Genomic DNA, 27,439 nt, shown 5'->3' on the forward strand with positions numbered 1-27,439 from the left:
TTTCCCTAGCATGTTTTTTTTAAAAAAAAAAAAAACAAAATTCGCCTTGAAGCAGTTTGAAGCCCAAATGCCTCCTGGGTATGGTATCATTTAGGCATATGCTACTAAGCCTGTTCAATTTCCCAAAAAGAGAACTGCTATCAGAGAGCATCTCATTTGAGGTTTACTAAGAAACATAATGCTGCCTCAGTGTTTTTGTATTTTTTCTCCTCCTTACTTTTCAAAAGGTTTTATATAATAGTGACTTTTGCTCTAGATTGCTTTCTGAAGCTTACCTGAAAAAAAAAATACAATTTAACTTTAGGATTTTTAATAGATGATGTGGTTGGAAATAACCTTTGACCTTATCTGAATTGGTTCCTCTTTTCAAAAGTTGAGAAGGAAGAAAATTACCTTCTACCATATTTCTTGTTTGTCTTCATAATTCTATAACCTTTCTCAATTATAGGTCAGTATTTTAGCCAAGAATGGTGGATATATAGAATCCACTTACCTTCAAATGCGGTATGATTTTATGATTCAGAGAGTCCAGTCATTTCCAATTTTTGTTTCTGATTAGATTTTCAAAACTCTGCTTTATTATGTAATGGTCCTTGTGTAATGATCTGTGTAAGATACAGTAAATTGCTAAGGCCCATTCCCATTATTTCAACCTTCCATATTACAGAGGGAATTTTTGTACTTATTTGAATATGTTTCTACCAAAGCAATTTTCAAAATGACCTTTTTCTCATTTTTTTAAATAATTCCTCCTATTGGTACATAGGCAGGAGCAACAGTTTAATTAAATATACACTAATTACACTAGCATAAGGCATGTCTGTTACAGAAACAAGAATAATAGGGGATATTGTGAGATTCAATCTATCACCATTGCAAATAATTTGAATAATAAAGTTCCAAGTAGAGGAAACCAATAACCAGTATGCTACTACCACAGTATAATTTTCAAGGGAATTCCTTTTTTTTTTTGCTGCAAGTATATACATACCAGAAACATTTTCATTTAAAAATTAACTATACCTTCCATTTCTGTTTGGAAGAAATTTACAATCTATTGCTCTTACGATTTTTTATAATTGTTTGTTTCCTTTAAAGCATATTTATAAAGAGGGCATCTTAAAATACTCTTTTACTGTATACTCATAAACTATGTTTCCAAAGATTTTAGGTATTTTTGCATGTGTGTGTGTTTGGTCATGTCCAAATCTTTGCGAATCCATGAACTGTAGCCCTCCAGGCTCCTCTGTCCATGGGATTTCCCAGGCAGGAATACTGGAGTGGGCTGCCATTTCCCTGTTCAGATTGGGTATTTTTTTATGGGCCCTTAAAGTTGCCTGTTATCTTTCTAAAATTGAAATGGTGCATCAGTGATGAAATGTTTGTTTTGTTTTTTTTTTTCCCCCCAGAGAGGACTTGGAAATATGGGCCTGAGTTTTAAGAATGTTGTCTTCTCATTTCAAAAATGTTGATTTGGAATATGTCTTTACATTGTTTTTATATTTCAAAAAATAAACTTTGTTGGTGGGAACCCGTCTAGTAAAGAATATCTTGGTCTGCCAAATCTTCCTAATCTTAGTTTACCATGATATACTTTGGCCCATCTGGATTTTTGTCTCCCTGCACTTGGAGCTCTGTGGGAAACAGTCCTTTCAAGGGATGCCAAATCTAGATCTAGCAGTCAAAGAACTTTGAGATCAAGAGATGTTACCAGAGATCCTGCAGATTAACCCTTCAGTTTCACTGACCCTAAAAACACAGCTCTTTGAGCTGAAAGGCACTGTCACAAGCACTGAATCCAGGCTTTTTTTTTCCCCCTCTTAATGAGGAGACAGAGAATTGCCCAAGCACAGAGCTTCTTAGTGAAATTTCAGACTCCATGGCAGTTCATGTGACTCCTTCACTAATGCTCATTCTACTACTTACACACTGAAGCATGGTTACATAGAAAGTTTTAATTTTCTCAGTCTCAAGAAGTAGCAATGGCACCCCACACCAGTACTCTTGCCTGGAAAATCCCATGGATGGAGGAGCCTGGTGGGCTGCAATCCATGGGGTCGCTAGGAGTCAGACGTGACTGAGCGACTTCACTTTCGCTTTTTACTTTCATGCATTGGAGAAGGAAATGGCAACCCACTCCAATGTTCTTGCCTGGAGAATCCCAGGGACTGGGGAGCCTGGTGGGCTGCCGTCTATGGGGTCGCACAGAGTCGAACATGACTGAAGCAACTTAGCAGCAGCAGCAGCAAGAAGTATGACTTTCAACTGTTAGGGCGAAAGATTTTCCAAACCATAAAACATATCATCAGCAACCTTTTAACTTATGAGAGGGCTGCTGCTGCTGCTAAGTCGCTTCAGTTGTGCCCGACTCTGTGCGACCCCATAGATGGCAGCCCACCAGGCTCCCCCTATCCTTGGGATTCTCCAGGCAAGAACACTGGAGTGGGTTGCCATTTCCTTCTCCAAAGCATGAAAGTGAAAAGTCAGTTCCCCCATTTTGTCCACTCATTCAGCAATCTGACTGGTGTCTTACTGAAGATGAACATTCTCCATTTTTATAGGTCCTTGACATTCTATGGAGACTTCCATAAAATAAGATTGGAGAACTGTCTGAAGTATAGAGTTTAAAAAAAAATGTTTTTTAATTTATTTATTTTAATTGGAGGTTAATTACTTTATAATATTGTATTGGTTTTGCCATACATTAATATGAATCTGCCACAGGTATACATGTGTTCCCCATTCTGAATCCCCTCCCTCCTCCTTCCCCATATCATCCCTCTGGGTCATCTCAGTGCACCAGCCCCAGGCATCCAGTATCATACATCGAACCTGGACTGGTGATTTATTTCATATATGATATTATACATGTTTTAATTCCATTCTCCCAAATCATCCCACCCCCGCCCTCTCCCACAGAGTCCAAAAGACTGTTCTATACATCTGTGTCTCTTTTGCTGTTTCACATACAGCGTTATCATTACCATCTTTCTAAATTCCATATATATGCGTTAGTATACTGTATTGGTGTTTTTCTTTCTGGCTTACTTCACTCTGTATAATAGGCTCCAGTTTCATCCACCTCATTAGAACTGATTCAAATGTATTCTTTTTAATGGCTGAGTAATACTCCATTGTGTATATGTACCACAGCTTTCTTATCCATTCATCTGCTGATGGACATCTAGGTTGCTTCCATGTCCTGGCTATTATAAACAGTGCTGCGATGAACACTGGGGTACACGTGTCTCTTTCAATTAAGGAAACCTTATGTTTCCATGCCTTAGTGATTTACAAATTATAAATTAGCCTCAGAAAAAGTGTTTTCTGTCTATATCTTATTCTTTCACTCTTAGGTGCTTAGTCTCTCAGTTGCGTCCGACTCTTTGCGACTCTGTTGACTGTAGCCCGCCAGGCTCCTCTGTCCATGGGATTCTCCAGGCAAGAATACTGGAGTGGGTTGTCATTTCCTCCTCCAATGGATCTTCCCAACCCAGGGATCAAACCCATATCTCCTGTGTCTCCTGCATTGCAGGCAGATTCTTTACCTGATAAGCCATCAAGGGGAATGTTCACTACTCTATCCCCCTTAGTTTTTTTCAATGTACACTGATTTTCATTTGAGTTTTGATTGCTTACCACTGAATTATAATTTCTGTATGTTGAAAAATATTGACTAAGAGAGTAGGTATGAGATTTTAAATGTGATTTACTTATAACCACCTCTTTCCTTTCTTTTTTCTTTCCTTCTTTTGCCTGTGCAGACACAACTTTTACATTGCATATCAGAAAACTACATTGCCAGGTCTTTCAGTTTTACTGTTTTATAAATCTGAATGTCTTCATATCTATAAATAATCATCATCATGAAAAGTAGGGATATACTGGGACTCTGCTTCACCATCCACTTTCAACTTGAAATTACAGATTTTCCACAAAGTTATGATGAATATTGAGAGAGAAGACAAAAATAGAATCATTTCACATTCCATTTACTATTGTACATTTCAGCCCTTGCTAAAATTTTGAGACAGTTTATTTTAAAAGGAAGTATGAATAACTAACTTCACTGTGCTTCTCTTTGGGAGATATTGAGCAGTGTTATAACATAAAAATGTGATTACCGGCACAGCCCAAACATTTCTTGTTCAACAGCATTGTTCAGGGATATCTCAGTGTCTTCCTATTGACTGTCTGCTCCTTGTTTGCCTAGTTTAATAAAAGGTTCACATTATCTTCTTTGATTCAGAAACCTTCATCGCAATTGGGAAACTCATCAGATTCAACAAGAGCAGAACAGTCTGCTACGTGCTCCAACTGAGCCTAGTGTCGATTCTAGGATGCTAAAAATTGTAGTGTCAATGACAAGGAACCAGTATGATCTATTTAGAATAACCTGCCAGGTTTTAGATAATAACTTCTGACAAAATCTTATTCCTTCTACCTATGCACAGAAGTTATCACTGCAGTCATTTTCATATTTTTTCACTCTATTTTAATTTTCTTCTTACACTTTAAAATAAGGGTATAACCTTGCATAACTCTTCTGCAAAGGATGACAGCCTACAACTATCATAAAACCATGCTATTAACAAAATTCTCTCTAGTAATTATCACCCCTTCATATCCTAAAACAAATCTCATTTAGTCTTTTAGACAAAGCACTCCATATGCTGCTGGCTGCCTGTCAGTCCTTAAGTAGGGAACCAGAAATGCCTATAAAACAAAACATCCCACAAAAGACATGTTTATGAAGATAACGGTTAATATACAGCTGCCATAGATCACATATACGACAACTGAAGTTCACTCTTTGATTTGACAAGGCATTGTTTTAGATGCCGGGAACTCATGGAAAAAAGAAATAGTTCCTGCTCTTGAACTCGGCTTGCCCAGCTCAGAGAGTGCAAGTGTTTTGTGGCCAAAGCAGAGGAGAAGCAGGACAGTGCCAGAGGTGAGGACTGAGAACCTGGGTCATAGTGAGCCGCTGCAGAATTCCAGATATGGAAGGAGTGTGATCACAGTTTCATATCAGCAGGATTGCTTCGGGTGCACTGCAGAAGTTATTGAAAGAGTTAGTGGGGAGACAGAAAGACTAATTAAGTGGCTGTTGTAGTGATCAAAATGAAAAATAAATCATCTGAGAAGAGGATTGAAAATGGGCTGTATTTAAAGTATATGAAATTGGTGGAATCAACATCTAAGTTAGTTTTGAGCACCAGGAAAGACAGAAGCCCATAGGACCCACTGATCTCTGACTTTAATCATTGGAAAAAGAATGCTACCCTTTTCAGAGGACAGAAATGCCAAACTTAGGAGCAAGTTTTGAACAACAGAAAAAAAAAAAATCCCAGAGACGATAGATGTAGAAATCTTGAGAGAAAGCTGAACTGGAGCTACAAGAATGAAAGTCATCAGCAGGTGGGAGAGAGTGAAAGCATGGAGTGTATAAATGTCTACGAGAAGCTCGAGTTAATTCTAGGGGATGAGTCTGGAACGCAGCATAAGACTCAGGACAGATTTTTTTTTTCTATCGCTGTCATGATTCAGAGGCTACCAAGGTGATAATATTGGTCCAGTCTTCAGGAAATTACTAGCTATGTGAATCTGAGACAATCTGTTCATCAGTTAGAGCTTCAATTTTCTTACCTACAAAATATGTATAACCACACTCACATAGAAGTTAAGCTATGTTAAAATACCTAGCCCAGAAATTGACGTATAATAAGCTCTCAAAGTTTCATATGTTACTTGAATCAGAGACCAGAAAGCTCATAGAAAATTTAACCCATGGTCACTCCGGCCCCAAAATTGCTCCTCCTCCTTTGTTTCCTTGACCAAGCCAAAACCCTGCAAGTCAATCTTCTCTTTTCCCTCTACTTCCCTATCTAATCTCACCCCAGTCCTACATTCCTGACAAGTCAATCTACTGCTTGTACCCTATGGCCTCTGCTTCAACTAAGGCTATCCTGACTTCTTGCCTGGATCACTGCAAGCCTCCTTCCTGGCCTTCCCTGTCTTCCCACTCTTCATAATGCAGCCACAGTGAGCTTCCAAAAGGCAAATCTAATGCCATCTACTTGCCAAAACCCTTCCCCTTTTGCATAAAGTCTGTGTTTATAGCATGAAAAATCATTCATGATCACAAGAAACATAGTTTTTACGTAACCTTCCAGCCTCAAATCTCACCATTCTTCTCTTTGAAGAATCTGGTCTAGTTACAGAAATCTACTTCAATTCCCTAATTAGATCACACTTCTTCTCTCAGACCCATCGAATCTTATGGACCTTGCTACCTTCTACATTCAGTTCACCTCACTGAGAAGTCTCCCAAAGGCTCAGATAGGTACTCTTCTGACAAATTTCCATGACTGCCTGTTCTACATGGCATGTTCCATAGGCAGATTCCTTGGGCACCTTCATTAGATTATACATTTCCCAAAGACAGAGATGTTTCTTACTCATTATGCTATCCCTTATACATGGTATGTTTAATAGTACATTTTAAGTGACGAATATTTATCTCTTTGGGTTAAAATCCATTAGAAATATGTTGTATCTTTTAACCATTTTTTGAATCATATTGCTCAAGTGTCTTCTCTAGCTCCCTTCTAATTCAAAACTTTTAGATATGTAGTGTTTGCCAGTTGAACTTCTCTAAGTTTATGTTCCTTGTCTGTAAACTGGGGATACAAATAGTACCTACCACACAATATTATTGTGAGGATTAAAAGAGTTGACACATGTAAATCATTTAGAAATGACACCTGGAAGTAGTCAAGAGCTCTCAATAATTGTTAGTAATTATTATTGTCTCATTGTTGTTATTAGCATTTCCTCTAAGGTGGGACCTTCATGATTGACATCTGTCATGAACCAGGGCTCAGGACAAATTTCACAAAGTCACAAGTTAAAGAACAGGGAAAACTTTAAACCTAGAGGTCAGCAAGGAGAAATGTCATGAGTGCCCAAGTCTCCCAGTATCCCCACGGAAAGGCATGGTGGGACTAGACACTTGCTGAACATACTGTGGATAAAGGTTCCAGGTGAAGGACCCCACTTTCTTGTCACTGTCTCTTCCTACAGGATACTCATGAGAGCAACTTTGTCAAAAGAGAATAGACAGCTTGCTTGGCACCAAGCAATCTGGATTTGGGTGTCAACTGTTTACAGGAGTTGTCTGGAAAAGTTAGCTCTCCAACAGCTGAGGATGTTTGGATCATGGGAAACAGTAAACCTTCTGGACAGGAGGAAAAAGCTACCAGTCTTTACAGGAATCTGACTTCAGGTCCAGTGCCTTTGTCTTAGAGAAGAACATGGCCCAGTCTCACTTGGCTCATTGTCCAGCCAAACCAGAGAGAAATCAGGAGATCATTTTGAACAATAATGCTTGATGTCCCAATTTTTTTACGAATATTTCTTTCTGAGGCACTTCAAATGCTGACTTGCTTCTGCTTTGAATCTTACTTGGGTAGTTGAAACTCCAGATTTTCTAAGAGTCTGCTCCTATATCAAGACAAACCCCAAAATTTCCTCTAATAGCTTTTGTTTTGGTCAATAACATTAATTAATGCATCAGGTACCATAATTAGGGATAAATATACAAAAATATAGAGATGAAATTCCTTCTTTCAAGTATATTTCACCTGAGAGGAAGCAGGTGAAAATTATAATACAGTGTAATAGATGCAATAATAGAAACGTGTACAGGATTCAGAAGCGTTCGGAAACTACTCTGTTCAGCCAGAGATTACATTTTGCAAACTATGAAGTAAATATGTTTTTGATTTATCCTTATTATAAAACTTAAGATTGGATTTGAAGTGCAGTTAGCAGATATACAACAAAAGATAAAATGGTAATTATCACTCCTAAAATTGATATAAAACAGGAAAGGAAGACATTTTCATGAGAACTGAAAAGCATTCCTGGGGACTAGCCAGAGGACAAGTTTGGAAGCTGTAAGGAACTAAGTTCAGATTTCAGCTCTGCTGCCTATGCTGTGTGAATTTAGGCAAATTTCCTAACTTATCTGAGACTAAATTTCCTCATTTAAGAATAGGGATAATAATAACTACCATAGTGAGTTATTTTAAGCAGTAAATGAAAAAAAATATGCAAAGCAATTAGCATATGATGCTTAATAAAGGCAGCTAATTTTTTTCTCAGACTATAACTTCACTTGTCACCTATTCTATGCACTTATAATTAGATAGCTCTGAAATTACCTAGAGAGGTCTCTTGGGGTGGGATTTTAAAGTCTTTATATAATGGAATTCTATCCTATTTTTCTTAGTTACTTTTTAAAGCTATCCACAGTAGTTTTGATGCATTACAAGCATTTTTATACATATCCTGTTTTACTAAAATGTGTCGCAAAATGTGTTAAAATTCAGGCCTAGTCAGTAGCAAAAATAGTCAGAAAACAGATAAGAAAAAGCATCATATTTAATAATAGATACAAAATGAACAGAAAGAAAAGCTAGGATTCTGATAGGTTAAAGTGTTGTGGTCACAAAGACACTGATGGGATTATGAAAAATTCCCTATTACTAAAAAGCTAAGCTTAACAATTAAAAGGAGGCTCCTGCAGCCTATTATTGCTTCTTTTTACAGACTACTTATAGCATAAATTATTGATATCTTAGAGTCATGTCAAATGGTGTCACATAAAAAAGAAAATGAGGGTTTTTTTTAATTATAGAAAATGAAAATACATAGAGGGTGCTACAATAAAGAGAGCACTGATAACAATATTTACATTTGTGTTTTTGTATTTTTGTTGTTGGCATGGGGAAGAGGTGAGATTGCTTCTCTTTAAATATCAGTCTGTCCCTCAATTTTCCCACATGAAAAATACAGAAAATAAACACTTTCTTTTGTCTTTCCCCCAGAGATAATGTAAGAATAGTTACATGAATACTTTTGAACTCTTCATTTAAAATAACCTACATAAATTCCAGGTCAGTTTTGCTGAGTGTGATTTCTTAAGTACCAAAAAACTAAAATAAAATTACTCTCATCTTGTTGTTACTCTTAACTTTGGCTTCTTACAGAGATTCCTTTTCCTAGAGTTGCATTGTTCTATATAGTAACCACTTGCCCCTGTGGCTATTTAAAATGTAAGATCAATTAATTAAAATTAACTGGAAGTAAAATTCAGCTCCTCAGTCTTACTAGCCACATTTCAAGTGCTCAGTAGCCACATGACCACTTGCTACCACACTGAACAGAGGGAGTATTTCTGTCATCATGGAAAGTTCTGTTAGAGAGTGCTAGGCCAGAGGATACTCAGGCTAAATGTCCTGTTGCTCTGTGGTCTTAAACTGAACACTGATCGCATTTCAAAGATTAAATTGCCTTAGAAATTCTGGAAGGACTTCATAATCATGTCAGTGTGAAACTAGGGGAAAGTCAGAATTAAATGAAGAGGAATTAAATGGCAAATAAAGAAGAAAGAAGGAAGGAAGCCTGCAAAAAGAATATGCACTGACATTATTATAAAAGAATAAAAAGTGATTCAGGAATTCAGCAGAAGTACAGTTTTACTTAAAACATTTGTCACATATGGTTTTTACTAAATGCATCCATATTAGGCTGACTTTCTGATGTCCTAATTGGGTTTTGAGACATTCCAGCTAAATCACACAAAAACTATTTCTGGAAATTGTGATGAAATTTAACCTCTCATCTCTATCCTACAAGTTTAAAAAACGTATTTTTCCTCTCAGGAGGAGTCAGCAGATGCTATGAAAATACTTGTAATTCTTGATCACAATTTTTGTATTTATCCTTGTCTAGACTACATGCACTCACAAATAGTTTTCATGCTTACCAATGTTTTGGTTTCCACTTCCTGTATAAAAGGAATTATAACTTAGCGTATGTATTGTTTGTCCCCAGAAGTAAGAGGATAACTGTGTATGTTTGCATTTAGGTCATCCTGTCCATTGAAGAAGGTTACAGACTCCCAGCTCCCATGGGCTGTCCGGCATCTCTACACCAGCTGATGCTCCACTGCTGGCAGAAGGAGAGAAATCACAGACCAAAATTTACTGACATTGTCAGCTTCCTTGACAAACTGATCCGCAATCCCAGTGCCCTTCACACCCTGGTAGAGGACATCCTTGTGTAAGACGCATAATGTTGATTTTTCCCCTTGACAATCATGATTTCTTTCAGGCTGCAGAGAAGACTAACAGGTAAAGAGGAGAAAGTTTGCCTTGATAACTGTCTTGCTTGTCTACTTTTTAGGATATTTTATGTAAGCCATATTTATCAGCTGAAAGAGCAATTTATTAACATTTTTTAAAATGATTTTTTTCCACAAGAAAGCAGATTCCCCCTTTCTGTTTCTCCATATCTAATCTTTATGAACCCCTTTTTAAATATTTTTTCCTGTGTGGGTCTATAGTGTTTATAATTCCTTTCTTGATTTACTGATTTTTCCTTATAAGTAGAATGTGTGTGTGCGTGTGTGTGTGTGTGTGTGTGTGTGCAGCCTCTTTAATTTTCTTGTCCATTCAGTATTCTGTCCCTCAGTTTGAAATGGCAAGCAAGACAGGGGCAATTTGTGAATCAGTCAGGAGCAAGGATGTTTCCTGTTGATATGATCACATCCAGCTGTTGTTACTTTCCATTGCTAAAACCAGAAAAAGACAAACGACAAGACAAGAAAATGAAGGAGTTCATCTCCCATTTTATAAAAGTCAGTAGAGTTGAGAAGATCTACTCACTTCTCTCTGAAAAGCAATTATAAGAGGGCGACTAGAAGGAAAAAAAAAAAAAAAACACTACCATCTATGTCTGAACATACTACATTTAAAACACTATCAAGTTGAAAATACATTTCTGAATTTAGACCAAATTGGACTTAAACATAACCAAAGCACGTTCAAAGCTTACTTTCCTGACTCAGGAGATGGCTAATAGGCTATGCAGATGTTCAGCTTTAGGTCAGAAGTTCAAGTCAATGCCAGTTTGAGTGACAATAAGGCCAAAGGCTCTTCAAGGACTCCTCAAAACAAGCCTCAGTTCACAGCAGAGCGCAGAAGAGTTCACCTCTAAATCATTAATTGGCAGCCTCAGTAAAGTGAAGCCAAGCATGAAATAGCTAGAGATTAAACTATTACTCTAGCCGTCTTCCCTCAAGCAGCCCAGCACAGGAAGCTGGAGTGGTGAGGGTAGGGTGGGGGTGCCACTTTGGATTTTATCATAAAAGCAATGGGCAGCCCTTGAAGGATTTTAAGCAAGAGAACCGCCTGATCACATTTGCATTTCTGAAACATCACTCCAGGGCTGATTTAAACTGAAAGTGTAAAACAAGGAACAAGACTGGAAGCAGGGACTGTCAAATGTTTGCAGCAAGCCAAACTAGGAGAGGTCAGGGCAAAGAAACAGGAAGAATGTCACCCTCTGGAACACCAAGTGTTAAGAACTGACCTGGAGAAAAGTACGCAAAGGAGACAGAAAAAACAATCAGACAGCTGATGAGGAAAATAGGAAGGAGCAGTATCGTAGAAGCCAGAAAGGGAAGCAGTTCCAAGGAGTTTAATGTCCCAGGCTCCACAAAGCACCAGTAAGATAAAAATGAAGTATGTCCATTGGATTTAACAACTATGCACTTAGGAATTCACAGGTGGCCTTTGCAAGTGCATTTTCAGTAACGTTGTGTAAGACAGACACGATGGGGGAGGGATGAACTTGAGGTCAGAGAGAAGAGCAATACAAAGTACCACATCCAGTACTGGTTTCTCAAAAAATCTGTCTCTGAAGAGAAAGAGAAGTAGTTGGAGAAAGTGTTTCATGGGCTTTGTTTTTATATGTTTTATTGAAGAGACAAGTATGCTTTAATGTTGGGGAGAAAGTGCTACTAGGATGTAGATTGAGTCTGAAATGATTTAATCTGGGCATCTTGCTGTACAGGGTGAATGGACTCCACAGCCAGTGCCCGCCAGCGGAACTCTCTGACTGTTCTATGACTGTAGAAGCAGGCAGGTAAGAGACTTCTTTTTGAAGAAAAGCAGATAAAAAAAAGAATTCTTCCCTGCTTTTCCAAGATAATAAATGTTCATAATATTTGGAAAATAATGATAAAAATCTAAGATGAGAAGATACCAAAAAGTACAAATGATCCAGAGGTAAAGTCCATATGAGAGCTGGTATCTGAGGGCTAGGCATTGTGGTTTAACGGGGTGTGTTCAGTAAGGCCAGAGAAAGGCAGGGTCCGTGATGGCACATCACAGGCAGGCCAGGAGTTGGGCCTTACAGAAAGTTAGCAGTTTTAATTGAGTTCTAAACTCTAATCTTTGGGGATCCAATTGGAAGTCTTTCTGACTGATTTGCTCTCCTTGTTTCTGACAAACACATATATGCTACAGACGTTGCTCTCAGTATACTTTTGTTGGAAAACAAAAGGAACCAGAGTTATATGGGTATCATGCCTGAACCTTTATCAGCATTCTTGTTTACAAAGCAGCCTGAGTGAGTTACCAGTTTCTATCCCCTCACTCCCAGTGCCATCCACCCACCCTGACCCTAGAGCACTGAGGCTGCTTGGGGAAAAGAGATGTGGTAGGTTGAAGGACGGCAGTATTAGCAACAGGATGCCTGGTTTGTTTTATGCTTACAAAGCCGTGACACTGCCCCTCCACCCCAAAAATTCCAAAGCCTAGTCTCCCTTCGCCGAGTGATGTTGGACTAAGGAGATGTGATGGAGCGTAGAATTGCAGTCTGTCCTCCCATGTACCTCTCAAACAGGTGAAAGCGTCCAAGAGTGTAATCCACAACAGCTCCTATTAAACTCTCCTGTATCTCTTTCTCTACGATCCCCCTCCTTCCAAGTGTCTCTCACATTCCTGCACTGACATAACTCTCTCACCCACTAGGTCCCCATGGTTTTTATTCCACTCTAATTGCTTTTTTTCTCAAGAATTCACCCAAGAAGCTTTTATCTGTTCTCTTGACAGTGTAGTAATAGGGGGAAAAATTAAGGTGATGAGAAGGGAGGAGGAAGGCTGAAACCCGCAGTTTAATAATTTTACATGAGTGATACTGGAAATCTCATAAACAGTAATTTTTCTTTCAAAAGACAGAATACCCAATAGAAAAAATCATTGGTCAGTGAAGGATTTTATTATTTGAAACAGCCACTCCAAATAATGCTGACTTTCTTGTGCCTGACACACCCTCATGGGAGTATTCAGAGCTCTATGAAATCCCCAGTCTTCTTGCTTTCTCTCCTACTCAAGAAACTATATGGATATATAGGTGAGGCTGCAGTCCATGGGGTCATTAGGAGTCAGACACAACTGAGCAACTTCACTTTCACTTTTCACTTTCATGAATTGGAGAAGGAAATGGCAACCCACTCCAGTGTTCTTGCCTAGAGAATCCCAGGGACGGGAGAGCCTGGTTGGCTGCCGTCTCTGGGGTCACACAGAGTAGGACATGACTGAAGCAACTTAGCAGCAGCAGCAGCAGCAGCAGCAGTGATATTATAAGTATAGACTTAATCCAATTGATTGTAAAAAAATAATTTGAGAAAATTCCTTAGTAATATAAGTAGTCATCCTCTCATGAATGAATTTCAAGATACCTTCACTTTGATTCACAGTACAATGACATCTTATAACTTCTTTTCAAAGCATCTGTAGCTTTCACATGATTCCCAGCCCCTGGGAGAAAGACCCAGCTTGAGGCCAAGCCTCCACAGAGAATGGCAATAGGAGCAGTGCCTGGCCATGCCCTTGAAACACCCCTATTCCCTTTCCCCTGACCCTCAGGATCAATCTTAGAGTTACTCTCAACCCCAAGCAAGCATATTACCATGGGATCCAGAATTGCATCTGAGGCCCAACAGTTTAATAGTACAAAGTGTCTGTCACTCACACCACCCACATTGTCCTACACATTCGCTCTCCAACCTCTTCAAGCCCCAGCCCTGTTTCCTCTAGACACCAGAACCTACTGAATGCACTAGGTGGAAGTCAGCTGGCTGGTGCCATTTTGGACAATGCTGCAGTGCAATAGGAAAACAGCACTTTCTTCCAGACCCTGCTCCAGATCACCAGAGTGTGACTGATAATTTTACAGATTATGGGCTCCTTGAAAGCATCAGCTATAAGGTAGCATTCAGAAAAAGGCAGCATTTGACCAGATGGACCAGTCCATGACAGAAATCATATTCCACCCAAGCCAAGGTAGAAAGGAATATTCCCATTACCTGCTGGGCCATAGTTAAGGATTTTATAATATTTAAGTTCTTAGGAACTGGAACCGCCACTTGCCTCAGTACATATAAGTCAACTGTTGAACTTTCAAGCACTTGATTTCCAGTGATGTATGAACCATGAATGTAGGGAAAAGCTCAAAGCAATATCATCTGCTTTAGAGAACTTCAAGTAAACATTATAAGGCTAAATGGTACTACCTCCCTCCATCTGATTAATAAAACACCTATAATGCTGTCTTCTGAGGGCAATAACTTTCAACAATTTGATATAAATGCTTCCACTCATTTCTTAAAACATCTTGCTAAGTGCTGCCTAGGCTGTCCATAATTCCCACTTGTTAAATTGTTTATAAACCAAGTAATGGACAACTTATTCTGTTTAATTTTTATAACTAGTACTTTTAATGGTGTTTCTCATGACAGAGAAATCACAGGCTGGCCAAAACCAATGCAATTGAGTGATAAGCAAAGCTTTGTGGATGAAAGATAGACTATTAAATATTGATCAGGAAGTGTGAAACTTCTACCCATTAGAAAATCTAAATTCAACTCATATGAACTGTTGCCACAATATGATAATAATACTGATGTTAATATCAATACTAATACTGAATAAATTACTATCATCATTATCAACAGTAATTATTACTGCTGCTTGTTGAGAACCTACTATGGGCCAGTCATTGTACTAGGCATGTTTATCTGTCATGTCATTTAATCCTGTTATTATCCCCATCCTTCATGTGAGAAATCAGAGACTCAAAAGAGACTAAGTTTCCCAAGGGTACACAGCAAATTTGGAAAACTCAGCAGTGGCCATAGGACTGGAAAAGGTCAGTTTTCATTCCAGTCCCAAAGAAAAGCAATGCCAAAAAATGTTCAAACCACTGCACAATTGCATTCATTTCACATGTTAGCAAAGTAGTGCTCAAAATTCTACAAGCTAGGCTTCAAGAGTTCATGAACTGAGAATTTCCAGATCTTCAAGCTGGATTTAGAAAAGGCAGAGGAACCAGAGATCAAATTACCAACATCTGTTGGATCATAGTAAAAGCAAGAGAATTCCAGAAATTCTCATTTCTGGAATTGAAATGAGAAGTCAGTGCTTCATTGACTACACTAAAGCCTTTGACTGTGTGGATTAAAACAAACTGTGGAAAATTCTTAAAGAGATGGGAATACCAGACCATCTAACCTGCCTCCTGAGAAACCTGTATACAGGTCAAGAAACAACAGTTAGAACCAGACATGGAACAACAGACGGGTTCCAAATCAGGAAAGGAGTATGTCAAGGCTGTATATTGTCACCCTGATTATTTAACCTATATGCAGAGTACATCACGCAAAATGCTGGGCTGGATGAAGCACAAGCTGGAATCAAGCTTGCCAGGAGAAATATCAATAACCTCAGATATGCAGATGACGCCACCCTTATGGCAGAAAGAGAAGAGGAACTAAGAGCCTCATGATGAAGGTGAAAGAGGAGAGTGAAAAAGCTGCCCTAAAACTCGACATTCAAAAAATAAGATCATGACAAATAGCTGGGGAAACAATGAAAACAGTGACAGACTTTATTTTCTCGGGCTCCAAAATCACTGCACATGGTGACTGCAGGTATGAATTTAAAAGACACTTGCTCCTTGAAAGAAAAGCTATGACAAACCTAGACAGAGTATTAAAAAGCAGAGCAAAGACATTACTTTGCCAACAAAGATCCATATAGTCAAAGCTATGGTTTTTCCAGTAGTCATGAATGGATGCAGGAGCTGGACTATAAAGAAGGCTGAGTGCCAAAGAACTGATGCTTTTGAACTGTGATATTGGAGAAGGCTCTTGAGAGTCTCTTGGACTGCTAGGAGATTAAACCAGTCCATCCTAAAGGAAATCAACCCTGAATATTCATTGGAAGGACTGATGCTGAAGCTGAAGCTCCAGTACTTTGGCCACCTGATGCAAAGAGTTGACTCATTGGAAAAAACCCTGATGCCGGGAACGATTGAAGGCAGTAGAGAAGGGGATGACAGAGAATGAGATAGTTGGATGGCATCATGGACCCATTGGAGATGAGTTTGAGCAAGCTCCGGGAGTTGGTGATAGACAGGAAAGCCTGGCATGCTGCAGTCCATGGAGTTGCAAAGAGTCAAACACAACTGAGTGACTGAACAAGAACACACAGCAGGTAATTATTGAGTCAGGAATTTGAGTGAGAGCTACCAACTGCAAAGCCTGTTCTTTCCACTACAGAGTATACAGTCATCCCAAATTATAAGATCTTTTCCAATACTTCAGTTTCAGAAATATGATTATTGGAAAACAAGATACATTTTTGCATCTCCAGATAAATTTTATCTGGACTTCTCAGACTTCATATATGAAGTGCATAAAAGTTCCGAAAGAATTCGTAGCAGTACACAACGTGTTATTTTATGTTCTGCTAGGAAAGTACAAGGATATAGAACATAAATATGCCCTCATTCATGGGTAAGAAGGAAGCATATTGTCTATATATTCCTTCAACATCCTTTTGCAGTGCTCAGCCACTTGAAAAACATTACTTGAAAAGAGAAAATAGTAACTACAACAAAATACAGAAATGAAGAAAATGCAGCAGCAACATAGTTCCAGAATTACATCCTCAGGCATTTCTGTAGATTGAATTTTTCCAGTTGGCAAATATCTGCTCTGCTTCTTTTCCTTGGTATGGCAAACATTACTTTCTCACAGAGCCCAGATGCTGCCTCTGTATCCTTTTAAAGACCACATTTGGATTACCACTGGCAATGAATTGTTGTTGACATATGAAATGAAATCTATTTCTGTCCCTCTGCGTGTACTTAGTTGTTCAGTCAAGTCTAACTCTTTGTGACCCCATGGACTGTAGCCTGCCAGGCTCCCCTGTCCACGGGATTTTCCAGGCGAGAATACTGGAGTGGGTGGCCATTTCCTTTGCCAAAGGATCTTCCCAACCCAGGAATCGAACCTGAGTCTCCTGTGTCTCCTGCATTGCTCACCAATTCTTTACCCACTGAGCCATCGGGGAATTATTTACATATAAAAAATAGACTTTCCTTGAGGTCCACTGATGTTACTCAGAGTGTAGTGACCATATGCTGAGAACTCTACTCAGAATGTGGGAGATATTTAAACAATATTATTTCTACCCTGTATCTATCCTTCTTAATATTCAAACATATCTTTAATTTTAAACTGAACAACAACATAATTTTCAAATTTGCTTTGAATTTCATTCCGTCATACTTTTTACCAGTTATCAGCCTTATTATGAGAATTAAATAATGTAAAAAAAAAAAAAACCTGATGACTTACTGAAAATCAAAGGCTGACAAAAAATCATGCTCCCAATTTAGCACTGTGGAGAGTCAGATTATTTGGAACAAAGAGATATTGCCCACAAGCATGCAATAGTCACAAGATTTATGGCATGGTACTATGCACTTTGGATTTTTATAACATCTTGTGCAAAATCACACTCTAAAATTTTTAAAGAATATCAAAATTTTTCATTAATTGAAATTGTTTTCAAGTTGACAGGCCTAATTATAGGGAGGGCAGTGTTTTCCTTTTTTATCTAATTAGATAAATTCTTCCTTCAAAAGATAGGTAGGTGGTGTGTGTAGTAGATTGCTTTATGTGGTGGTAGTTTAGTCGCTAAGCTGTGTCTGACTCTTGAGACCGCATGGACAGTAGCCTGCCTCTGTCCATAAGATTCTCCAGGCAAGAATACTGGAGTCATTGCCATTTCCTTCTCCAGGGGACCTTCCCAACCCTGGAATCTAATCTGAGTCTCCTGCATTGCAGGCAGATTCTTTACCGAGTATGAGGGAAGCCAGATTGTTTTATGAATTCACTAAATAATGTGAAGTGTAGTCCCTTGGTCATTAGATGAGAAACTCATGTAAAAATAGTGATACTGAATAAAGTAAATGTTGTTGTGATGCTAGGTCCCCTAACCCTTTGTTGTCTTACTTGCCTTTAATTTCCTATCCTTTACTCCATTGAAGTCTGTTGTTGTTTAGCGGATAAGTTGTGTCTGACTCTTTGCAACCCCATGGAATGCAGCATGCCAGGCTTCCTTGTCTTTCACTGTCTCCCAGAGTTTTCTCAAACCCATGCCCATTGAGTCAGTGATGCCATCCAACCATCTCATCCTCTGTCATCCCCTTCTCCTCCTGCCTTCAATCTTTACCAGCATAAGAAACTTTTCCAGTGAGTTGGCTCTTCACATCAAGAAGCCAATGTATTGGAGCTTCAGCTTCAGCATCAGTCTTTCCAGTGAATATTCAGGGTTGAAACCTATAAAGACAGACATAAATAAACATTTTTGCGATACAAGGAGTAATCTAAATAAACAGCATATTCATTAATAGGGTGACCATTTTAGCAATAGATTCTTACTATTCCATTTAATGAGTTAAATGAAAATAGATTCTTCATACATCACATTAGGTCATGGACCAAACTTTTCTTCAAAGGATATTCAAATCTTAACCATCACTTATTTAATGAATTACTTTAGTACTTTCAGCATTATGCTAAGGCCTACAGAAAATAGAAAGAGATATGAGATATGATTGCTGCCCTCAGGGAGTTTTAACTGGCTCTTAAAATTCTTCTGTCTTATGGGGTTTTTCCCAAGGAAATAATTCAACTGAAGCATAAAAATACATGCTTTATAATTACATAATCATCTGTAATAAATTTAATAAGATTGATAGCAATTTAAGAGTCTAACTCAGGGAATTAACAAATTGTTAACTGTCAAAACATAGAATATGATATACCCACTTGAAAATGAGCTATGAAGACCATTGAAATGAAAATATTCATCAACATATGAAATACAGCAATACAAATAGAATGGACACTATCTGTAGACCTCTGCTAACAATATATAAAGGTAAAAACTAGGAAGGAAGAGGTTTTGTTAAGAGTGGTAAAGGGAGAAAAGCCTTTAAGAATGTGGTAGTTTCATATTAAAATAAGATCCTGCCTTGGAATAGTGTTTCTCAAAGTATAACTTTCCTTGAACCATTTTGGATAGATTTATTACTTTTATATTTACGTGATGAATATAAAATACGGAAAAGGTTTGAGGAGAAAAAACTTCCTGCTTTTTAAAGGTAGTTTGGTACCTATTGATAACCTAAGAACTTGCTAAATTAAAATACCAGTACTATTACAAACTCAAAGGGCTTGTTAGAGTAAAACCTTTTCAGCTCTATCAGTGCTATTAATTTTTACATATTTAGATGTGCTGAGAATATGTTTATTGTACTTGAACTATACCATTACCTCTTCTAGCTATACTCCAGCCCTTTCTCTGATCTAAATTGACCATAATTTATACCTGGTAGAATTTCCTCTAATTCTGCTCCCTCCTCATTTTTATGAAGAAATAGTAGCCCTTTGACCTTCTGTTCTGCAATATGTACTTTTTTTTATGTAGCCGCAGGTTTTGCTGTAAAGACATTTCTCAGGTGGACAGCTCCCACTAATCACCAAATAGCAGAGATTTCTACATGCTCAGCAAATAGCAGACTGAATTTATCATTGTACATGGTTGATAAGAAAGGGCATTTATTGTTTATTAGGTAATATTCCAGAGAATTCATGTGAGGGTGATGGTACCCAGCCCTCTAAGCCAGAAAATAACAGCATTTTTTCAACATCATTATAAGATGAGGTGAAAGAAAAGTTATTGCACAGTGGCTGTGAACAATGCGGGGACCTTGACCTTACTAAATCAACTGCCAATGCAGTTATATAAAGGCCAAAGAGTAACTAGGTTACTAAAGATGTGTGGAGGGAACAGGAATTACAGTATTGAAACAGTCTAAGAGCAAACAGTGGCTGCTTTTCAACAGACAGATTGGCCATTTAAGTCATTTAGTGTATAGAATGTCCTTCTATGACCTTTCTATATTCTGGTGGTACAGAGGTTAAAGTGTCTGCCTGCAATGTGGGAGACCTGGGTTCGATCCCTGGGTCGGGAAGATCCCCTGGAGAAGGAAATGGCAACCCACTCCAGTATTCTTGCCTGGAAAATCCCATGGATGGAGGAGCTTGGTGGGCTACAGTCCACGGGTCGCAAAGAGTCGGACATGACTGAGCGACTTCACTTAAGGACATAAAATTAGCAAATAATATTTCCACTCACCAATTATATGAATTGTGAAAACTCGAGTTCTCCAGGAGAAAGAAGTGGAAACCATCTGACTTTGTCTGTGCATCAAGAATGGTATATAGGGGTATGAATGGAAACACCTAAACACATGCTTTTAATTTTGCTCAGTTTCAACAGATTTCTCAGATGAGTAATTAAAAGACATGAGAGCCACAGTGTTTTAAAATAGAACATTCAAAAAATAAAAAAATAAAATGGAACATTCAGCTTTCTAATGTACGTGTTTTTATTTATGACAATTAGCAATAGGTGTACCCTAGTCATTTTGATATTAAACTTGGTCAGTGAACTTACTACAGCACTATTCTCTGAAATATGTTCCATAGGAAACTGATTAGAAAATTTAGGAAAATATTCTGACTATTTAGGAAAATATTCTGACTATTTAGGAAAATATTCTGAATCCTCTTCTGGATCCATACTGCCCATTAGGATACTAAAAACAAAGAAATGCCACAATTTAAAACCCTGTTTAACTCTATTTGCCATGGATAGCTTTATTCTTATTTATATGTAAACTTTTATTTGATGATTATTAATATAAACACCTCTAGGAAACTAAGAAATATGAGGACATTTAAAGTGCCTCTTGGTGGATGCCATGATATCTTTCAACTTTTGAACATAACTTAACTTTGTCTTGAGTCATTCTGATATTAATTAGAATGTAGCAGTCCAAAATCAAATAGCACTGCCATTTTTAGTACAGGAAAATAAAATGTGACTTAACAGCCTTCAAAATAGGAAATATGGTAACAGAATCAAGTACTGGTAAAAAGGAGTCACTATGAAGTGTCATCAGACTCCATATGGACTATAACACTGTACAATCACAATCACAAGTGCATTTAGTTTATGCAGATTTTAGTTATGTAGACAGAGCAATAATCCCTGAAATTCCCTGTCATCCTTCTTCACACCATGCCCACCTTCAGCTAGAATCCAGTTCAGAAAAATAGAAGTCAATATAAAATCAAAGAAAAATCAGAAGTGAATTTTAGGTCTTTAGTAGGAACTTTGTCCTAAATAATTCCAAAGGGCAACTTTCAGGATCTTCAGGAGTCAGTGTACAAGTTGTTTGACAACGTATTACGTCTCTGGCTTTTGTGCTCCTTAAAGATCCAGGTTCTGGTGATTTAAGGGTAATTTGAAGGATTTTAAGGGTAATTTTGGTCATTTCCATTTTCCCCTTATATACTGACCTTAGAATTTAATTCCAACTCTCATATAGTTTTTTAATTAATTTATTTTTTAATTGAAGGATAATTACTTAACAGAATTTTATTGTTTTCTGTCAAACCTCAGCACAAATCAATTTTAGGCTTATATAACTTGCATATGCCATTTTGCTTTAGTGGAGGAATTCTTATTCATATGGTTTAATCATATGTGCTCCTATGTTATTGGTTTGTATTTTAAGATGAAATAGTTCAAATATGAATAATATTTGAAAACTTATGATAAAATATTCACAATATAAATATTAAAAAATGGCTCTAGTTAAGTCTCTGTGGATTCTGTTATCCTTTAAACTTTATAAAAAATTAAAAGAGAAGTAAATGAGAGTTGGATTATCCTTCAATATTCAATATAAAAATAATTCAGTAATTTACTTGTGGTGGGAAATTTTTTATTACTTAGAAAATACTGATTGACTCAAACACCAAACATAAAATAATGTTACTGCTTTATCATTTGATATAAACTCTAGACCAAATAATTTTCAAAATAATATACTTATTATCCTAAAGGGATGATAAAGCACATTTATTGTTATTATTATAAAATCATTCATATCAGTTATTTTTAACACCATACAAAATGTTTTTAATATTATTTTTCAGCTATTTCAGTAAGGTGAACAATATAGTTTATTATTAGAATGTCTTAAATATACAATTCTGTGTTATTTTTACTATAATTTCTAAGGTTATTTCTGCTTTTATTCTCTCTCTCTGACTTTATATAAAACTACTTTTGTGTATATAGACATATGTATCTATATATACACACATTCACTAGCCTTTTCAAAATAATACTTTTATAGTACTTTTATATTAAAACTTCAAAAATATCCCCAACTGAAATACCCTTTGAATCAGATCTTAGGAACAGGAATACAGATTTCCATGCATGTGAACTAAGTCGCTTCAGTCATGTCCGACTCTTTGGACCCTATGGACTGTAGCCCACCAGGTTCCTCTGTCCATGGGATTCTCCAGGCAAGAATACTGAAGTGGGTTGCCATGCCCTTCTGCAAGGGATCTTCCCAACCCAGGGATTGAACCTTAGTCTCTTAAGTCTCCTGCATTGGCAGACGGGTTCTTTACCACTAGTGCCACCTGGGAAGCCCCACAGATTGGCGTATCATTTACTATAAGACCCATCAGTGGCAGATTCTTTTTTCTTGCTAACCCCAAATTTCATTGATTTTCTTTAGTTTTGTGTTTTATTAATGTCTGTGCTTTTGGCTGTATTACCCTATGCTTGGATATATGTAAATCTTATTCATGAAATTGAGCTCCGTGACAACAGAAATTACTTTTTTCATAAATAATAAATTCTTGTTGAATGTTTGAGAATAAATGAGGCCTTAACCTATAAATTCACTGTTAAAAAGAGAAGGGGCTCTCATAGTAAATGTGAAAAAGGCAATAGGGCATGAAATCAATGGAAGGTCAGAAAGTGTATATGTGAATAGCCTGTGGCTAGTTAGCTTTTGGGGGGCTTCTCTTCAAATTTGAAAGCACAATTTCATGCAAGAGAAAAATAAAGCGATTTTAGCAAGATGCAGGTTTTCTAAAGACACCTCAAGTATAAAACCTAGTAGTGGCAAAAGTAGGAAAAGACAAAAGAAACTGACAAGCGAAACTGATCAGATAAAAGTGGCTGATTTGAATATGATGGAACATTTTTAAATCTAGTTCTATGGAGGATGAAACATTTGATGTGAGAATATTGTTAAATTAAAAATAAAGTTGGGTATTTTTTGCTTTATCTGGTTTTTAAATGGTCTCCATGCTTATTTGTTTTTTTCCTTATAGAATGCCAGACTCCCCTGGTGAAGTTCCCGAATATCCTTTGTTTGTGACAGTCGGTGACTGGCTGGATTCTATAAAGATGGGGCAATATAAGAATAACTTCATGGCAGCAGGGTTTACAACTTTTGACCTGATTTCAAGAATGAGCATTGAGTAAGTAGGGCTGGGCTTGTTACTGTATTCAGATGTCCACTTCAGTTCAGTTCAGTTCAGTCACTCAGTCATGTCTGACTTTTCACGACCCCATGAATTGCAGAACACCAGGCCTCCCTGTCCATCACCAACTCCCGGAGTTCACCCAAACCCATGTCCATGAAGTCAGTGATGCCATCCAGTCATCTCATCCTCTGTCGTTCCCTTCTCTTCCTGCCCCCAATCCCTCTCAGTATAAGAGTCTTTTCTAATGAGTCAACTCTTTGCATGAGGTGGCCAAAGTATTGGAGTTTCAGCCTCAGCATCAGTCCTTCCAATGAACACTCAGGACTGGTCTCCTTTAGGATGGACTGGATGGATCTCCTTGCAGTCCAAGGGACTCTCAAGAGTCTTCTCCAACACCACACTTCAAAAGCATCAATTCTTCGGCACTCAGCTTTCTTCACAGTCCAACTCTCACATCCATACATGACCACTGGAAAAACCATAGCCTTGACTAGATGGACTTTTGTTGTCCACTTAGGAGATTTTAACTTCAAATACTATTTCTATATCAAGAATACAATAGTAAAACTACCTTTCTTGACACTAGTATGGCATTTCCACATCTTTCCTCACCATTTCTGATAATCATTCTAGTGAAAGTTGGGCATTACGCTTTTAACTATTTTCCTTTGAAAGAATATATTTAATTCAAATAATTGTTTAAAGATTTTAAATGCTGTCTAAAAAGCATATTATCCTTGTTCACATCATAGACTTTGTGTCAATATAGCTTTACCTCAGCAAATTATTTATGATTCATGTACACTAAATCAATTACTTTCATCAAACATTATAATTGTAATAATATAATATTATGTTTTCTCAGAGTTTTGTCCCTATATTACAATGGTCTGGCATTTTTCCACTTTCTCAAAGACTATCATTTCCTGAGTGCAGTGAAAATACTCAACATATGTTTAAAAGACAGATAACTAAGACTAGTAGGTTGACCATGGGAAATTGCCATTGTTTTAAAATATTAATAGTAATAGCAATTTCATACTGCTCAACATAATACAATGGCATTTTTTCAGATTATTGAAAGACCAAGACCATGGCAATTCAAATCGAGTTCACATTATATTTTTTATCCTGCATGCTATTTTGCTAATACTGTTAAAAATTTATATAATTACATAAAACCCCTGGGCTTATGGAAGGTCTGAACATGACATCAGTATCTGAATTCTTTGTACTTTTAAACTTGAGGTTGACTTGACACATTCTCTGGCACCAGTGTAAAGAATAAAGTAACAAATTCCTGTGGTCCATTTATATCTCTGCTTCAACACTCGTTTTACCAGATATGAAACTTGTGGCAAATATGACATGTGTTTGTTTCCCTTATCTAAATGTGTCTTTCCTCTCTGCCATACTTACCAGATCTAAATGTTCATATTCTCTCTGTCTCTCAATCTCTCACAGTGATATTAGAAGAATTGGAGTCATACTCATTGGACACCAGAGACGAATAGTCAGCAGTATACAGACTTTACGATTACACATGATGCACATACCGGAGAAGGGATTTCATGTATAAAAGTACTACACGCACCTGTGTTTTGTGCCTCAGTATTTCTAAAATGAAAGATATCCTCTCTACTACCCTCTCTTCTGATTCTCCAAACATCACCTCACAAACTGCAGTCTCCTCTTCAGGCTACAGGCACACATACCTTTTGTTTATACTTCCAACCTGGATTTAAAAATCATTCTTCATAGCTCCTCTCTGAATAACCTGCAAATAAAACCCTGGCGCACTGCAGATTATCACTACACGTGGTAAATAACTCAGCATGGATGTGTAACTTTGTATAACTGTATTTCAGAAGTGTTCAAGGACTTAATCCAAAGGAATTTGGGGTTAATGATGTATTTAGAGTTTGATGGTAGATGAAAAAGAAATAGTTAACCTTTCTTTCATGTTTTGTGATCAAGTATTTTCCAAACTAACATGAATAATTATTTTTTAGATAATTATACTCAACTCTGTGGGTCATATTGTTACTTTATTCTACAATTCTTTACCTGTCAATGCCTGATATTGTTAGAATTGTTTGTAGAAAAGATCAATGATTTCATGTAGTGAATTCTTTTCAAGTGTGACTATGGTGAGAAGGGAGTCATCAAGGGAGAGAGAGGGAGAAACATACTGTGCTTCTAAAACTTCTAAGTCTTGGTTTGTCTTTTTATTATTATTATTATTAACTTGATAGTGTCTTTCACATGTCATAGTATGTGGTAGTTTAGAGGCTTTTCCATGTAATTTTTTTTTTACTATCAATATGTTTCTCAACTACATTATAAAGATCACGCCTGGAAAGACCAAGAGTGAGTCCATTGCTCTAGAGGCTTTCAATAGAGGGAAGCATGGAATAAATCCATGACTGTTCCCTTGGTTTATCGTCATAAATTTGCAAGAGTAATAAAGCATTGAGAAAATTAATTATTCGTAGCAGAATTGCTTTGAATAGAAGATCTAAGAGTTTAGCCTTAGATAAAATGTAAAAAGATTTAATTTAAACAGAATTTTATGATAGTTATATGGTGGCCTAAGAAAATAAACACATAGAGCTAGTCTAATACTGGTACATTTTGCAAATTTAAGAATTTTTGTTTTGTTCATGAAAATAAGTTGCATAAACATGCTGAGCTGTTTTCCAAACCTTCCAAGGTACAAGTATGCCATTGCATACACAGAAGAAGGTATAAAAAGATCATAAATGAATTGTGTGCAACCTGAATCCTTGCTACAGTAACATAAAAATATAAACACAGCTAAGATGTATTGTTGCCATAATCTTCTGGAGGCTGCAAAAACAGGCAAATATAATTTTCATTGAACTAAGTTGAGTCAGCTTATCAAAACAGTACTGTATTATGAACAAATTCAACTATAAAATCAGCTGTTCCCTGTGAAACTAAAAAAAAAAAAAATGACTACTGTGCTAGGTGGAAGAGTAGCAAGAATGTATTAAGAGAGGGAAAAAAAAGAGCAGGTTGTCTAAAAATACTGGTTTAATATAAAAATTAGGTTTTATTTGATCTTGGAGCTAAAGATGCCCTACCCACATTCTCAAATTCCTGCCTAAATTACATTTTTTTGGTGATAATAGTTTTCTTGCCATAAAGGAGTCCCTGTTTTTCCTTATTTTAAGATTTGTGGATTGTCCCATTAGACTAGGCCCTTCCATATACTTCTTTTGCTCTGATTTTTGTCAACCACAGCTAAATTTTTCTCATTTAATAAAAAAAAAGAGAGAGAGATAGAAGGAACAGTCTTTAAAGTATCCATTATAGTACACTGAAAAAGAAAAAAATGGGCAATCCCTCACTTTTTAAGTGTGTCAGAAATAGCTAGCAACATTTTCTAACCGTCACCCACACAGTCATGCATCACTTGCAGGCTGTCTGTGGTTTGCTTGATACATTTACACAGATCTGGATACTTTTAGAGAAAATGTAAAATTTCCATATTTACCTATCTTCAAATATATATTGAATAAGAACAGATGTAAAACAGATAAAATTTATTAATCATATATATTTATTTTTATAATGCAACAAAACCATATTTAGAAAGATAAGGAATAGAATAATTATGGTCTTCCATAGGACTCTGTCAGCAACATCTGTATACTTTGATTAAATAAATTCTATAAAGTACTGAAACGTCTATGGGGTGGGCATTCAGTGCTTGCAAGATTAAAGATCTCTGTTAAGAATTGCTTTTCTTTAAAACTCTAACGATCCTATTCTATA

The 27,439-nt window shown here is 37.0% G+C and overlaps 1 protein-coding gene across 1 annotated transcript in view; it reads left to right on the forward strand.

Moving 5' to 3' along the window:
• EPHA6 (EPH receptor A6) overlaps positions 1-27,152 on the forward strand; it is a 970,250-nt gene extending 943,098 nt beyond the window's left edge. Inside the window, exons 16-19 of the mRNA XM_013972057.2 lie at positions 9,938-10,131; positions 11,926-11,997; positions 23,483-23,632; positions 25,103-27,152. Of these exons, the coding sequence (XP_013827511.1) occupies positions 9,938-10,131; positions 11,926-11,997; positions 23,483-23,632; positions 25,103-25,217 (531 nt within the window). The 3' untranslated portion in view covers positions 25,218-27,152. The remainder of the gene's footprint in view (positions 1-9,937; positions 10,132-11,925; positions 11,998-23,482; positions 23,633-25,102) is intronic.

The sequence above is a fragment of the Capra hircus genome, chromosome 1, assembly GCF_001704415.2.
Source record: "Capra hircus breed San Clemente chromosome 1, ASM170441v1, whole genome shotgun sequence".
Lineage (NCBI taxonomy): Eukaryota > Metazoa > Chordata > Mammalia > Artiodactyla > Bovidae > Capra > Capra hircus.